The following is a 16,134-nucleotide window of genomic DNA, read 5'->3' as shown; positions in this document are numbered from 1 at the left end:
GCAGAAATAGGATGGCACAGGGGCCTGGTGGAGGAAATGGTGCTCAACTTATGGTTGCCAGGAAGCTGAGAGAGAATGGAGGAGCTGGAGAAGAAGATATATCTTTCCAGGCCACATTGCTAGTGACCTCCTAAGAGTACATGTATCTACTGAATTCATCAATGGATGAATCTATTGATGAGTACAGTACTCCATAATACAATCACCTTCCAAATACATGAGGTTTTTTTTGGGCTATTATTGATTTAAGCAATAATATTCTGCCTCTGGCCCTCCAAAGACTCATGTCCATCACATTACCCAAAATACATTTAGTTCATCTCTAAGAGTCACCAAAGTCTTAACAATTTCAACGGTGCTGAAAAGTTCAAGTCCAAAGTTGCAGCTGAGACTCAAGGCAAACTCTTACCTGTGAGCCCCTATAAAAATAAAAGAGAAAGTGAAACACTGCTGACATACAAGACACAAGGTAAACATTCCTATTCCAAAAGGGAGAAATAGGAGAATAGACAGGAATGAAACCAAAGGAAGAATGAAACAAAGCAGGGCAAACATTAAATCCTGTAGTTCCATGTTCAGCACTTGAGGCAAACTGTGGTGAGATGTAGCTCCAAGGGACTTGAGTAGCCTTGTTCCTGTGGGACTGCTGGTTGCAATCCACATGACCCTTCTCTTGGGATGGCTTTGTTCACTGTCTACAGCTTTTTCTCAGCAGATGTTTCATGTTTCTGGCATCTCTAACTTCCTGGGGTTTCCACTACAGTTCTGGCTTCACTCTCATAGCTTCATGCACTACCCTCTAAAGGGCACACTGCCTAGATTTTCAGGCTTTCTTCTGGAATCTGAGTGGAGGCCTCCCTAACCCTATAGTTCTTGTGTTATTAATGCCTGTATGACTAGCACCACATTGATGATGTTAAGGATTGCTGCCAGCTTGAGCAGTAGCCAGGCCTCCTTAGACCATGGCTGCAGTGACATGTAAGTACCTGGATGGCTGAGTACTATGAAACAAATCCTGGGTGACCAATTCCCTAGGTGGCCCTTCTTGAGCAAGAGGCCCTGTGTATCTCTTCTCAAATGAAACCCATACAGTTTTGCACCCCTGAGCCTCTGAAGGGTGAGATCTTATTGATTCAAGAAATGCCCTCCAGTTATCTTTTTTATTGCCCTGAAATGTACTTAGCTTCATTTTAATGCTAATGTTTTTAACAAACATGGTCTTTTTTGTTCCAACTCTGCAGGCACTTCCTTTCTGATGAAACTTCAGACTTTTCACATGGGTTTTTTTATCCTGATTTTTACTGTAGATCTGGCTAATGGCAGCCAGAAGTACCCAAGCCACAACCTAAACACTGGGATGCTTTGAAATTTCCTCTACTAGATTAATTAGTCCACTGCCCTTAATCTCAATTTCCCATAGTCTCAGTAATCAGAAAAACATGGACAACTTTTTTTCCAGAGTGTAACATACATGGCCCCTAGTTCAACTGTCAATGAAATCCTTGTTCCTAACTGAAACATCCCTAGCCTGGCCTTTACTATCTGCATTTCTGTCATTCTAGTTTTATGAGCTTTAATTAGAATCTCCCAACAAGCTCAGCTGGCAGCATTCTGTGGCTTCTCTAGCCAGTACTTCCAAACCTTTCCAAATTCCTCCCCTGAACCACTGCCAAAGGTTTCTAAACCACATGGTCATCTATAGCCACAGCAATGACCCCACTCTCAGATTGAACATATGTCTTAGTCACTTTCCTGTTGCTGGACACAATATCTGACCCCTGAAATGTAAAGAAGGAGAGATTAAATCTGGCTCATGGTTTTAGTGCATGGTTGGCAGACTCTGAGGCAGAAGCAGGGTGGCAGAGGAGCATAGGAGAGTAAATGTTACTTGACCATGGTGCACAGGAAGCAGAGAAGCAAAAGAGGAGCCAGCCAGGGAGATGCACTCTTCTGGGTCACGCCTCAGTGACCCACAACCAACCAGGCCCCACCTCCTAAAAGCATACCCAGCTACTGAACTAATCAACAGATAAATCCACCAATGAGACTATTGCCTCATGACCCAATTACCTTCCAAACATATGAGGATTTGGGGGATATTTTTTGATCTAAACCATAACATGCTGTCTGAAGTAGTTCCACAAGTTTCTGTCACTTTTAAGGAGTCATATCATTAGGAAATAAAAAATAAAATCCCTTCCTTTCTTCCTTCCTTCCTTCTTCTCTTTTGATTTGCCCAGGCTGGCTCCAAAATCCTGGGTTCAAGCTATATTTCTGCCTCAGCCTCCTGAGTAGCTGGGACCACAGTTCTAAGTCTGTGCAATCAGACTTTTTTCTTAAACATATAATTTCATTGATTTGAAAGGCAAATATGCATGAGAGGCAATATTCATTCATTGAATGTTTTAATTCAACAAGTTTTTAGTAGTGCATAGTATATTCCAAGTGTGTTAGGTGCTTGGGATAGGACATAAATAAAGTGTGATCCTACTGGGGTAAGTGGGAAGAAAGAAAACAGAAAATCAGCAACAGGGTCCCAAGTTCTGTGCTAGAGCTAAGCCCAGGCTGCTGAAGGAACACAGGGGAGGTCAGGGGGTTTTTGTTCAGAGGAAGATCACAAAAAGACCTTTTTCATGATCACAAAACCATAACTGGTTAGATCCTTACAGTAATCCAAGCAGGGCTAACTCCAAGGCACCCGCTACAGAATGTGGGCTTTAGAGTAAAAATCTTTAGGCGACACTAATTTATGTTATTTCTTTCAGAAATTGGAGGGGAAATTTAATTAATATGTGATTAGCTCGTGAAAGACATTATAGAATCCCAAAGCCCATGGTACCTTGTGCTTCTAATCCACGTCTCTGCTGCCTCCTGGGAAGAGTGCAGGTATGTGGTGAGAGTATTTCAGTTTGATTTCATTTCCTCTATTTCTTCTAAGGATGTGTTGGAAAAGGAATATATGTCTTTCCTGCTAACAGGTTTATTCTTTGTTTTTTTCTGTGACATGAAAGACTATTTTAGTTTTATGATATGTTGATCAGAATCCTTGAAAGTCATTTATTTCTTAGTAGAAACAGAAAAAAATTAATTAGTAATCTTTGGTAAATAGAGTTTTTCTGATGTGCAAACATTTTCAAAAGTGGAGATCAGAGGGAACTACTGGCCCATTTCATGAGAAGGTCCAACTCTTTTCCCGAGTCTCCTCATGGCTGCCTGCATCTCATGGTTCCGCAGGGTGTAGATCACGGGGTTCAGCAGCGGGGAGATGACCGTGAAGGTGACATGGACGGGCTTATCCATGGGGAGGGCGGTGAACGGCCGGGCGTAGACGTAGATGCAGGGCACAAAGTGCAGGGTGACCACTGTAATGTGGGAGGTGCAGGTGGAGATGGCTCTCCTCCTGCCCTCACCCGTGTGTGACCTCAACATTGCCAAAATGACCATGTAGGACACAAGGAGAAGAAAAAACCACAGAGTAGTGAGCAGCCCATTATTGGAAATCATCAGGAGCTCGAGAACAAAGGTGTCAGTGCAAGCAAGTTTGAGGACCTGCGGAACATCACAGTAGAAAGTGTCAAGGACGTTGGGGCCACAGAAGGGGAGAGGGAGCAAGAGGGAAATCTGCACGATGGAGTGGACAAAGCCCCCCAGCCAGGAGGCCGCGATGAGGGCTGAGCAGCGCCCCCTGCTCATGATGGTCACGTAGTGCAGGGGCCTGGAGATGGCCACGTACCGATCCAAGGCCATGATGGAGAGAGAAAATACATCCACGCCTCCGATGAGGTGGAAGAAGAACATCTGAGCAAGGCAGCCATGGAAGGAGATGGCCTTTCTCTCTGACAGAAGGTCCACCAGCACCTTGGGAGCCGTGATGGAGGAGAAGCAGATGTCGGCAATAGACAAATTCCGGAGCAGAAAGTACATGGGGGTGTGGAGGTGAGAGTCACAGGTCACGGTCACCATGATGAGGAGGTTTCCCAGCAGGGTTGTGACGTACACCAGGAGCAGGAGGAGAAACAGGAGCCCACTCACGTCTGGTTCCCGGGTTAGGCCAAGGAAGACAAACTCTCTTACCCCGGTGCAGTTTTCCATATCTGTGCAAGCATCCTCTCTTTTGCTGATTGTTTCAAAGCTGTGTCACATGAAAGCACTGGGCTAGGTATTTTCTGGTTCCCCTCAGCCTGTGGAATGCAGTTCAGATGGTCCCACTAGTGGCTTCAGTGCTTGCACTTTGTTGAGTCATCCACATTTATAAAATCACAATCAATTTGGCGATCGAATTAATTACATGAATGATCATTCAACAATTATTTTACTATAGAACTATGTTGGAAAAAAGTGTAGTTTAAACGTTTAAAGTTTCATTGAATAATTTAAGTATATTAAGTATACCTTATAAAAGAGTGTCTCGTGAATGCTTCTCTTATATATTCCTATGAGGCAGGGGTCCTTGTTTCTTCTCACAGATGAAGAAATGATGTCAAAGAAGAGAACTCATTTGCCCCAAGTCACAACAGTAGCAAGTTGCAGAAGTGAACTTCAGGTGTGGTACCATTTAACTGTAAAGCCTACATTCAATTCACCACACTATGCAGGGACTAATTAATCTCTAAGTCCTTTAGTTCCTCAGCACACATTCCATGACCCTCACAGGGGGACTGGGCCAGTGCCGGCAATATACACTCAAGCACAATAAAGTTCTTCCTCTGCTGCTGATTTCAGTCTGGTTGGAGATACAAATGCTTAATTATATGCGCTTGCACGGGACGCAATGCTGGTGCAGTGTTCTGCCAGCTCCATCTAGGGCTAGTTAGGGCTGGTTCTGGAGCAAAAGTTTCACTCAGCATTGGCAAATTTCCAAGAAATAGAAGCAGAACTAATTCTTACAAAGATAAAAACTCCTAGGAGGTCAATCAGTGGTGAAATGGCGTGACTGGGTGGAGGACATCAGAAAACGCAATGTGGTTGGCACAACACAAGGAACTGTGGAGTGGAAGGAGATGTTTGTTAGCAACAGGCCATTTCTTACCTCATTAATAAACATTTTATCATTATATTCAATGACTCTTCTGTGTTGTTTGGTTGTTGAGTGTTTGACCTAAGCCTGTTGACCTCCTTGTTCTCGTACTCAGGATTGCAAAACCTAAAATATTCCTCCCTGGTGGCTGTGGGCAACATCCTTGGACTTCTTTCCCTCCACTGGATCCATGTATCTTGTATTCTACAGCAGGAAGCATCCTGGAGCGGTGATGGAAAATCTGGGTCTTGCTTGAGTGTGAGAGGGAGAACAGGATAGTGGTTTCTTTCTAAGAGATGGTGTAAGGTGTTAGTGATCATTCAGGGCAATGTTATTGTTAACATTACTGGTCTCACCTCATACATGGCCACTAAACTTAATTGCAGTCTTCAAGTGTGTATGGATAAATACACTGACCTGGAGGACGTTATGTTAAGCGAAACAGCCAAGACAGAGAAAGGGAAATACCACCCGTTCTCTTCCCTTTGTGGAAGTGCAATGTGCTGACAAGAATGTTAAATATTGATTCCTAGAGATTGGGAAGCGTGTGTGTGTCAGGGGATCATGGATAAAAGAGGCTGGGTTTTACCAGTGCACGGCATATGCTCATGAGAATAGATCACAGTGAGCCTAATTCATCTGTACGGCTGAACCATGTTAATAATACAAATATAAGAATAACCTGGGCCATGTTGCTGAAGCTTTTATAGTTTAACAAATAGATTTCTGTAAATTAGAAGAGGTGATGCAGACTGGGGATATTTCTGTATCTATACATCAGCACCAAAACACTCGCCTACTGTGTTCACATCTGTGGTTTCATTCCAAAGTACTGAATAAAGGTCATAATGCATAACAATAGTGAATTATGTTGTGAGAGAAGTAGAGATAGATTTTGTTGACATCAGAGATATGACAGAAGATCAAAGATAGGATCATTTCTGATAATAATAAATGCAGCTATTGTTTGGAATGCAGCTGTATTTATTATCTCCACTCATTAGATAATTATTGTTAAGCATTAGTCTTTTTTTTGTTAAGCATTAGTCTTATTTTTCATGAAACTAGAGCATGATCTATGTTGAGTGTAAGAAAGAATGTATGAAATGGAAATAGATGCAAACAAGATAGAACACATACACTTTCTCTTCCAAAATTTTGGTTTTCAAGGTCATTTGAAAACACCCATCAGTGCAAAAGGATTTGGCAGAGACTTGTAGTGGACTTTAATCTCAAGCAGCCTCACCAGTAAGCAACGCAAAGGATTTAGCCAATGTATGATGACTGCTCTTGTATCCAAAGCATCATAGTTTTGCATCCTTCTGCTTCTTCTTCTTTTTTTGTTTTTTTGTTTTTTTTTTGGTACCAGGGATCGAACTCGGGTCCTTGCGCTTGCGAGGCAGGCGGTGGAACCACTGAGCTAAATCCCCGGCCCTGTTTTTTGTTTTTTTGAGACAGGGTCTCACTTTATAGTTCAGGCTGGACTTGAACTCACTATGTTGCCCAGACTGGCCTCAAACTCACAGCGATCCTCCTGTCTCAGCCTCCTCAGTGCTGGGATGACAGGCATGTGCCATCACGCCAGGCTGCATCCTCTCATTCCAATATGTGACATTAGCCTTTGTTGTGTTTTTCTTTGAGATGGTCATCTTGTTCCTGAAGCTTTTAATATACCTGAAAAATATTCAAATAATTAACACATAATCAGTAACAACTCAGCTGGTGAGCGATACATCTCAGTGGCTTCCCTTGCTGCACCTCCAGGAAGGAAAGGCAAACTCCAGGGGTCACATCATCAAGTTCTCCCGTGATGTCTTCGTCTTATGTGCAAACCCATCAGTCCCAGACTTGGAGTGAGAGCAGCAAAGGGAGTGTTACTGAAGGGGAAAGAGGCTGAATCCGCTTTTGGCGATGCAGGTTTAGTCGGAAGGTCACCAGATGTCCAAGTACGTGCGTGCACACACACCTAAGGACACATTTGGGTTGGTGTCCAAAGTCTTCCGAGGCTGTGGAGGAGATGCGCCTGGCTTATACCTTCGCTTTTTCCAGTGTGCCCTGCCTGCCTCAGGTCCTAGTCCCTTGGCCCCAGGCCTATTAGGAGAGAGGGGAAGGGAGGTCAGGTGGCTAGTTCCACTGTGAGGATGGGGTTCCAGGGGGAGCTATTAACTTGTTGGTAAGACATACACACATGCGTACACACACCAGACTCATTACAGAAATACAGCCACCTTTGGTCTAATGGCAAGAGACAAAATCTACTGGCAGGAGAGGAAGTCAATCCCATCACCCACAGCTCAACCAGTTTTTTCTTAAAACATGCCAAACAATGGGCCTAAAATCTTTCCAAGCTCCATTTTCAAGTTTTGAAAATTTTATATATATATATGGTGGTAAAAAGCTAGAAAAAAGAAAATTAGATCTCAAATGGTAACCCTTCTGGATCTGTAGGAGGTGAGGGGAAGTAAAAGTGACCAAGCTTTGATGTGATTTGATGGGCATGTGCACCAATCATGGAAATTAATGTAATTTCTCTGTATCACAAACATATACTCATAAAAATTAAACAAGCACAAAAATAAAAGAGAGAAATACAACCCATGTATGGAAAAGACTAGTATGTACATTGTCAAAGATGTCTAATAGCTCATCAATAGTTTCAGAAAGAATGCAGACTCTCAACACTATTATATACCAAACACACAAAGTAATTGAGAGTAGCTTTTTGGGTTGTGCATTGAATTTTGCTCAGGAAAAGTATGAGTCCACATGGAAATGGTATTTAGAGTAAAGTCATCTCAGAAGCAGAATAGACACACAACTAGGAGACATGAATTCACACTCTCCTGAGGAAAAACATTAGAAGCGTGATGGGAACTCTGGTATCTCTCACCTAGTTCAAACAAATACTCAGTTGTACTTCATAACTCCTGCACGCGAGGCAGTGACTCAGATACTTGTCGCTGCCCTCCTGACACTTACATTCTGGCAGGAAGATAAGGACATTTGATGAAATAATGTGAAAGGCACTGTAGAGAAAAATAAAGCAGGGCACAGTTTAGGACAAACTTAGGGATCTGCAATTTTCTCTTTCTTTCTTTCTTTCTTTCTTTCTTTCTTTCTTTCTTTCTTTCTTTCTTTCTTTCTTTCTTTCTTTCTTTCTTTCCTTTCCTTTCCTCCCTCCCTCCCTTCTCTCTCTCTCTCTTTCTTTCTTTCGTGATACTGGGGATGGAACTCCGGACCTTGTGCTTGTGAGGTAGGCACTGTGCCATTGAGCTACCTCCCTGGCCCAGGATCTGCAATTTCTAAAAGGGTGCAAGGGAATGTCTGGTGACCTCTCAGAAGGAGGAGGTGACCCCTGTGAGTGAGAGGCACTTGATGTGATGAGAACACACATTGGAAGGTGGGAGACAGCTATGTTGATCTACTTGGGAGACCCACAGAACAGAAAGGATTCTTTTGCCCTGGGTGTGTAGAGACATTGGAGGGTCAAGAGAAGAGGGAGGTGGTCTGACCGACTGATGTGTGGAGAACAGCTCAGACCAGTCCAGGTGGACCAATGCACCTGCCTGTGAGCAGCAGGGTGATTCAGATTTTCATCATCGTTATCATCATCATCGTCATCTTTCTGGAGGTCAACCCGACGGCTTCAGTCATGCTAGGCAAGTGCTGACTATTGAACTACAACTCAACTATGCAGATTATATTCCAAGCATAATTCAGTTCTATGTCTGAAAAAGAAATAAAACTGACACCTTCAGGGAAATTTCTGTCTGTTTCTTCTCTCCTTACTTCTCCTAAGGTAATCCCTATTTTAGAGTTGTATTATTTTTAGGATGTTTAAAAAAGTTATTGTTTATTGAATAGCTAATATACTACATGTGATCTATAATCAGTAACACTTATTTTTATCAGATTTATCAATGTGTTACTGACACATAATACATGGACCTGGGCAGATTTCAAGGGGATGACAGGTGAATGTGGATGTATTTATTCGCTTGTGAAGATGATTTCACCATCAAGACAGTGAATGTTTCTTCCTCACCCTCGATTTCCTTGTGGTTCTTTGTCAGAGGAGAAGGAGAGGTGAAAGGATAAAGTTTATTGCTAAATATCTCTTTCCAAATTTCTTTCTTTCTTTTTTTTTTTGGTACCAGGGATTGATCTCGGGACCTTGCATTTGCGAGGCAGGCGGTGGAACCACTGAGCTAAATCCCCGGCCCTTCCACATTTCTTTTTTAAAAATGGTTTTGCTGGTTTCAGACTCATGGAATGAGAATTGTTTTCTTTTTGGACTCTGATGATAACATCATGTTGACTGTGTGATTTTCTTTTACTGTTTTCATAGTTTATCTTCAATGTAGTTACTCAAGTTTATTTCTTTTAAATTTATATATACATAAATATTTAAAATACTTTTCTTCTATAAGTTATTATAAGAAACTTCAGAAATACATGTTTGTTTCCACTGCTATTCTTGAAGTGTCTGCTGTCAACCTAATGGTTGCTCCTTTGATAATCTTTTCACTTTTAAAAAATTCAGATACCATTCACAATTTGTAAAATTTATCTCACATAGTTATCTTTCCTGGTGCTCTTTAGTTGTTCATATTGATTTAAGTTACTGCCTTGTGTCATTTCTTTTTAGCCACAAAAATTGCCTTTAGTATTTCTTGGAGGGAGAAATAAATAGCTATATACACATTCTTCTCTTTTGTTCATCTGGGGATGTCTTAATTTCTCCTGTGTTTTGCTGGGCACAGAATTCTTGGTTGAATCTTTTTTTCCCCAGCAAGTTGAGTGTGTCTTCTTGTTGCTTTCTGGGTTCTAGATTTCTTTGGAGAAAGTAGCTATTGTTGCTAGAGAGGGTGGCTTGCAGGTGATGAGTCACTTTTCTTGCTACTTGGAGTATTCTCTGTCTTTTCACAGTTTGATTGTGATATCCACATCTAGGTATCTTTGAGCTTATCTTACCATGAGTCTGTAGAATTTCTTTGATGTGTAGATTAATATTTTTCATAAAATTTGGGAAGCTTTTGGTCATTATTTTTTCATATATTCTTTTTTTGGTAGTGCGGATCAAACTTGGGAACTTGCACTTGCGAGGCAGGTGACAGAACCACTGAGCTAAATCCCCGGCCTCACATACTGTTTTTAACTCTATCTCTTTCCCTAGTGTTCTAGGATTCCAAATATGCATAAATGCTTTTGCTTGATAGTCACCCTTCCTATTTTTTCTTCTTTCCTTCCTTCCCTCTTTCATCCTTTCTTTTCTCTCTCATTTTCATCATTATCATCATCATCATCATCATCATCATCATCATCATCATCATCATCTTTCTTTGCAGTCTGGGGACTGAATCTTGGATCTTGAACATACTAGGCAAGTGTTCTATCACTGAGCTACATCCCCTCCTTTGCTGTTTATTTCTGCCTGCTTAAATCTGAAGGTGAGTCCTTGTAGAAAGCTTTTTCTTTTCAGTTCTGGTATTCTACTATGATTATATTGTTAATCTGAGCATTTGTATTTTTCATCAAATGTGGAAATTTACCAATGTTATCTCATAGTAGAGTGTGTCCTTTTTTTTTCTCTCAGTACTGGGAATTGAACTCGGGACCTTTCGCTTGTGAGGCACGTGTGGCACCACTGAGCTAAATCCCTGGCCCCTTGTGCCTTCATCCTTACTATTTTCTCCTTCTGGAACACACGTCACATACACATTACTTATCCCACTCACTGATTTTCTTTTCCATGTCTCAACATTTTTCATGTATTCGTCTATTCTTTTTTAAAAATTAGTTTTATTGGTACATTTTAGGTATACAATATAATGACTTTCGTCATTGGAGATTTGCACCTTTACATAATCTCTTTTGATTCTTATTTTTTCCCCATTCTCCTGCCCTCCCTTCAACCCCTTCATCCCTCCCTATTTACAGAGATTTTGTTTCCATTTTCTCATATTAATTCCATTCCCTTCTTTCCTTTCCCCTAGCCCTCCCACTTCCCCCTCTCCTTTGCCCCTTTTCTTCCTATTCCACATTATCTATTATACCTTTTAGTACTTATTTACACTTTCAGTTTCTCACACATATTTACACATGTGTGTCCTATTTATTTCACTTAACAGTATCGCCTCAATGTGCATCCATTTAGCTATAAATGTCTCTAATTTCTCATTTTTTATGCCTGAGTAGTACTCCATTTTATAGAAAAACCACATTTTCTTTTTTTTCTTATATATATTTATTGGTACATTTTAGGTATACAATACATTTACATTCATCATTGGGTGCTTGTACCTGTACATGATGTATCTTAGTTCTTATTTTTTCTCCCATTACCTGTGCACCCTTCACCCCCTCCACCCTTCCCTATTTACACAGACTTTGATTCCATTTTTTTTCTTTCTCATAATTTTTCCTTTCCCTTCTTCCCTTTCCCCTTCCACTCCCACCATTCCCAAACCCTTGGACCTTTTCCTATTTCAAATGATCAATTATTTATTTTAATCATTTTCATCCTTATTTACACTTTCAGTTTCTCACACTAGAGAAACTTTTCAGTATTTACACGTGTGTCCTCTTTATTTCACTTAAGAGTATGGCCTTGATATGCATCCATTTGGCTATAAATGACTCTAGTTTCTCATTCTTTATGGCTGAGTAGTACTTCATTTTATAAAAAAAACCACATCTTTATCCAGTTTCCAGTCGATGGGCACTTGGGCTGTTTCCAAGCTTTAGCTATTACAAACTGTGCCACTATAAACATGGGTGCACAAGTATCACTGTGGTATGATACTTTTAATTCTTTGGGGAAGATCCCCAGCAGGGGAATAGCTGGGTCAAATGGGACCACTAGTCCTAGTTCTTTGAGGTATCTCCATACTGACTTCCACAGTGGTTGCACCAGTCTGCACTCCCAACAACAATGGAAAAGGGTTCCTTTCTCCTCACACCCCCACCAGCATTTTTTATTGGTTGATTTCTTGATAGCAGCCATTCTTTCTGGGGTGTGGTGAAATCTCAGTGTTGTTTTCATCTGCATTTCTTGAATAACCAGTGATGCTGAACATTTTTTCATGTTTATTTGCTGTTTTTACTTCTTTGTCTGAGAAATGTCTGTTCATTTTGGATGCTCAATTTTGAATTGGGTCTTTGAATTTGGGGGGTCTGATTTTTTTCAGTTCTTTATATATTCTCAATAGTAGACCTTTGCCTGAGGTACAGCTGCTAAAAATTTCTTACCACATTGTAGGTTGTCTGTTAGCTCTGTTGGTGGTTTCTCTTGCAGTACAGAAGCTTTTTAATAAGATGAGATCCCAGTTGTTGATTCTTTGTGCTAGTTCCCGTGCTACTGAAGATTTGTTCATAAAGTCTTTTCCTATGCCAATGTCATCAAGAGTTCTACCTAACTTATCTTCCAGCAAGTTTACTGTTTCTGTCTTAATATTTAGATCTTTAATCCACTTCATTCTTAGTTTAGTGCATAGTGATAGGTATGGGTCTAGTTTTAATCTTTGGAGGGTTGCAACTCAGTTTTTCCAACACCATTTATTAAATAGGCTATCTTTCCTCCAATGAGGGTGGTTGGCTCCTTTGTCAAAGATGAGGTGGCTGAGTATGTCTGGATTTGTTTCTGCATCTTCTAATCTATTCCACTGATCTTCAGGTCTGTTTCTTTGCCAGTACCATGCTGTTTTAATCATGGTAGCTTTGTAGTATAGTTTCAAGTTGGGGATTGTGAAACCCTCAGCCATGTCTCTATTGCCTAGAATTGCTTTTGCTATTCTAGGTTTCTTCTGGTTCCATATGAATTTTTGGATTGTTTTCTCTAGTTCTGTGAAGTATATTGTTGGAATTTCAATTGGGATTGCATTAAATCTATATAGTAGTTTTGGAAGTATGGCCATTTTCACTATATTGGCTCTTCCTACTCAGAAACAAGGGATATCTTTTCATTTTCTTATATCCTCTCTGATCTGTTTTTTTCAGAGAGCTGTAGTTTTCAGTGTAGAGGTCTTTTGCTTCCTTTGTTAGGTTGATTCCTAGATATTTCATTTTTTTAGATGCTATTGTAAAAGAAATTATTTCCTGAATTTCTCTCTCAATGGGTCTGCTATTTGCATATAAGAAGGGTATTGTTTTTTGAGTGTTGACCTTGTATCCAGCTACTCTACTGAATCTGTCAGTTAGGTCTAGAAGACTTTTGACTGAGTTTTTTGGATCTTCTATGTAAAGTATCATATCATCAGCAAATAATGACAGTTTCACTTCTTCCTTTTCTATCTTTATTCCTTTTATTTCTTTCTCTTGTCTAATTGCTATGGCTAATGTTTCCAGAACAATATTGAACAGGAGTGGTGATAGTGGGCATCCTTGTCTTGTTCCTGATTTTAGCGTGAATTTTCAGTTTTTGACCATTTAGTATGATGTTGGCTGTTAGTTTTTCATAGATAGCCTTAATCAGGTTGAGATAAAGACCTTCTATTCCAATTTTTTGTAGGGTTTTTTTATCATGAATGGGTGCTGGATTTTGTCAAATGCCTTTTCTGCATCTATTGAGATGATCATATGGTTTTTGTCCTTGACTCTGTTAATATAGTGTATTACATTTATTGATTTACGTATGTTGAACCATCCTTGCATCCCTGGGATAAATCCGACTTGGTCAGGGTATGTGACCCTCTGTATTCTGTTTGCCAGTATCTTGTTGGGGATTTTTGCATCTATGTTCATTAGTGAGATTGGCCTATAGTTCTCTTTTTTGGTTGGGTCTTTCTCTGCTTTGGGGATCAAGGTGATGCTTGCTTCCAGGAATGAATTCGGGAGTATGGCTTCCTTTTCAATTTCATTGAAGAGTTTAAATAGTAGTGGCAGTAGTTCCTCTCTAAATGTCTTGTAGAATTTGGCAGTGAAGCCATCAGGACCCAGGCTTTTCTTCCTTGGTGAGTTTTTAATTATGTTTTTAATGTCATTTATTGATATTGGATTGTTTAGAATGTTTAGGTCTTCTTCGTTCAACTTTGGTAATTCACATGTATCTAGGAATCTGTCCATTTCTTCTGTATTTGCCATCTTATTGACATATAGGTTCTGGAAGTAGGTACTGATGATCCTCTGGATTTCTGCTGGGTCCATTGTAATTTCATCATTTTCATTCCTAATTGCATGGATTTGAGGCTTTTCTTTCCATTTTCTGATAAGGTTGGCTAAGGGTTTGTCAATTTTGTTTATTCTTTCAAAGAGCCAACTCTTGGATTCGTTGATTTTTTGTATCATTCTCTTAGTCTCCATTGCATTGATTTCTGCTCTGATCTTTATAATTTCCTCCCTTGTATGAGCTTTGGGTTTGTCCTGTTCTTCTTTTTTTAGAAGCTCCATGTTAAGCATGAGGTTATTTAATTGGGCTCACTCTGTTTTCCTACTATGAGTATTCACTGCTATGAATTTCCCTCATAAGACTGCTTTCATTGTGTCCCATAGATTCCAATATGTTGTATTGTCATTGTCATTTAATCATAGGAACTGTCTAATTTCTTCTTTAATTTCTTCTGTGACCCATTGGCTATTCAGAAGTGTGTTGTTCAATTGCCATGTTTTTATGAAATTCTTGCAGTTTCTTTTGCTATTGATCTCCATTTTCATCACACTATTGTCTGATAATATACAGGGGATAACTTCAATTCCTTTGTAATTACCTAATCATGTTCTATGAGCAAATATGTGGTCTATTTTGGAGAATGACCCATGTGCAGCTGAAAAGAATGTGTATTCTGCTTTTGTGGGGTGGAACACTCTGTCAACATGTGTTAAGTTCATTTGTTCAAGAGTGTGATTGAGTTCTAGTATTTCACTGTTTATTTTTTTTTCTAGTTGATCTATTTATTTGTGACAGTGGGGTATTGATGTCCCCCACTACTATTGTATTAGTGTTTATTTGATTTTTCATGTCCATTAGTATTTCTTTTATATAGTCGGGTGCACTAGTGTTTAGTGCATATGTATTTATGATTGTCACCTCTTCCTCTTGGATTGTCCCCTTTACAAGAATGTAGTGACCTTCTTTGTGTCTCTTAATCAGTGTTAGTTTGAAATCCACTTGATCTGCAAAGAGGATAGTTACTCCTGATTTTTTTCGGGTTCCTGTCCCATGCAGTATTGTTTTCCACCCTTTAACTTTCAGTCTATGAGTTTCTTTTCGAATTAAGTATGTTTCTTCTATGCTGCATATTGTTGGATCTTGCTTGAGACATTAACATTGATGGTTATAACTGATACATATTGACTTATCATTGTCATGACTTTTTCTTTTTGTTGGATTCTCCCTCTTTGCTTTAATTTCTTGTTGTGCCTGATGGATACATTCTTCTGGTATTCCTGGGGTTGTGATCCTCATTGTCTTTTCCTAGGATATTGTCTAAAAGTTTTTGGAGTGCTGGTTTTGTATTCATGAAGTTCCTAAGTTGCTTTATTGTCATGAAAGTATCTTCTTTCTCCATCAATTTTGAAAGATAGTTTTGCAGGGTACATCAATCTGGGTTGGAGGCTGTTTTCCTTTAGGGCTTGAAATACTTCACTTCAAGCTCTTCTAGCCTTGAGGGTTTGTGTTGAGAAGTCTGCTGTGATTCTGATGGGCTTTCCTTTGTGTGTGATTTGTTTCTTTTCTCTCACTGCTTGTAGAATTTTGTTCTTTCGTTGGGTTTCTGGAATCCTAACTATTATATGCCTATGTGTAGATTTTTTTTTGATCAAGGCTAATTGGAGTCCTATATGCTTCACTTATCTGTATGTCAAGTTCTTTTCCCCTGCTTGGGAACTTTTCTGCTATCACTTCTGTGAACAGTTTTTTCATGTCATCTGCACTCTTTCCTGTATCTTCATTGACTCAGATCAGTCTTACGTTCACAAAAACTTTTTTTTTTTGCTACTGGGGATCAAAATCGGTACCTTCTGCTTGCAAGGCAGGCGCTGGAACCACTGAGCTAAGTCCCTGGCCCAGATCAGTCTTATGTTATTCTTCTTTGCATCGTCTAGCAGCTGCTGGGTTGATTTCTCCTGGTTCCTTACTAGTTTAAAGAAAATTTTCTTTTCTTTGTCACTAATTGCAATCT

At 39.9% G+C, this 16,134-nt stretch overlaps 1 protein-coding gene across 1 annotated transcript; it reads right to left on the bottom strand.

The window, feature by feature from the left end:
- Positions 1-3,156: 3,156 nt before the first annotated feature.
- LOC101707714 (olfactory receptor 4D10) lies at positions 3,157-4,092 on the bottom strand. The gene has a single exon (XM_013067469.2). The coding sequence runs from the start codon at positions 4,090-4,092 to the stop codon at positions 3,157-3,159; it is 936 nt and encodes a 311-aa protein (XP_012922923.2).
- Positions 4,093-16,134: the final 12,042 nt, after the last annotated feature.

This window comes from Heterocephalus glaber, unplaced genomic scaffold (genome assembly GCF_053883595.1).
Source record: "Heterocephalus glaber isolate CG9 unplaced genomic scaffold, H.glaber_assembly_v1.0 deba00001805, whole genome shotgun sequence".
Lineage (NCBI taxonomy): Eukaryota > Metazoa > Chordata > Mammalia > Rodentia > Bathyergidae > Heterocephalus > Heterocephalus glaber.
This window is presented reverse-complemented; position numbering and strand designations above follow the sequence as displayed.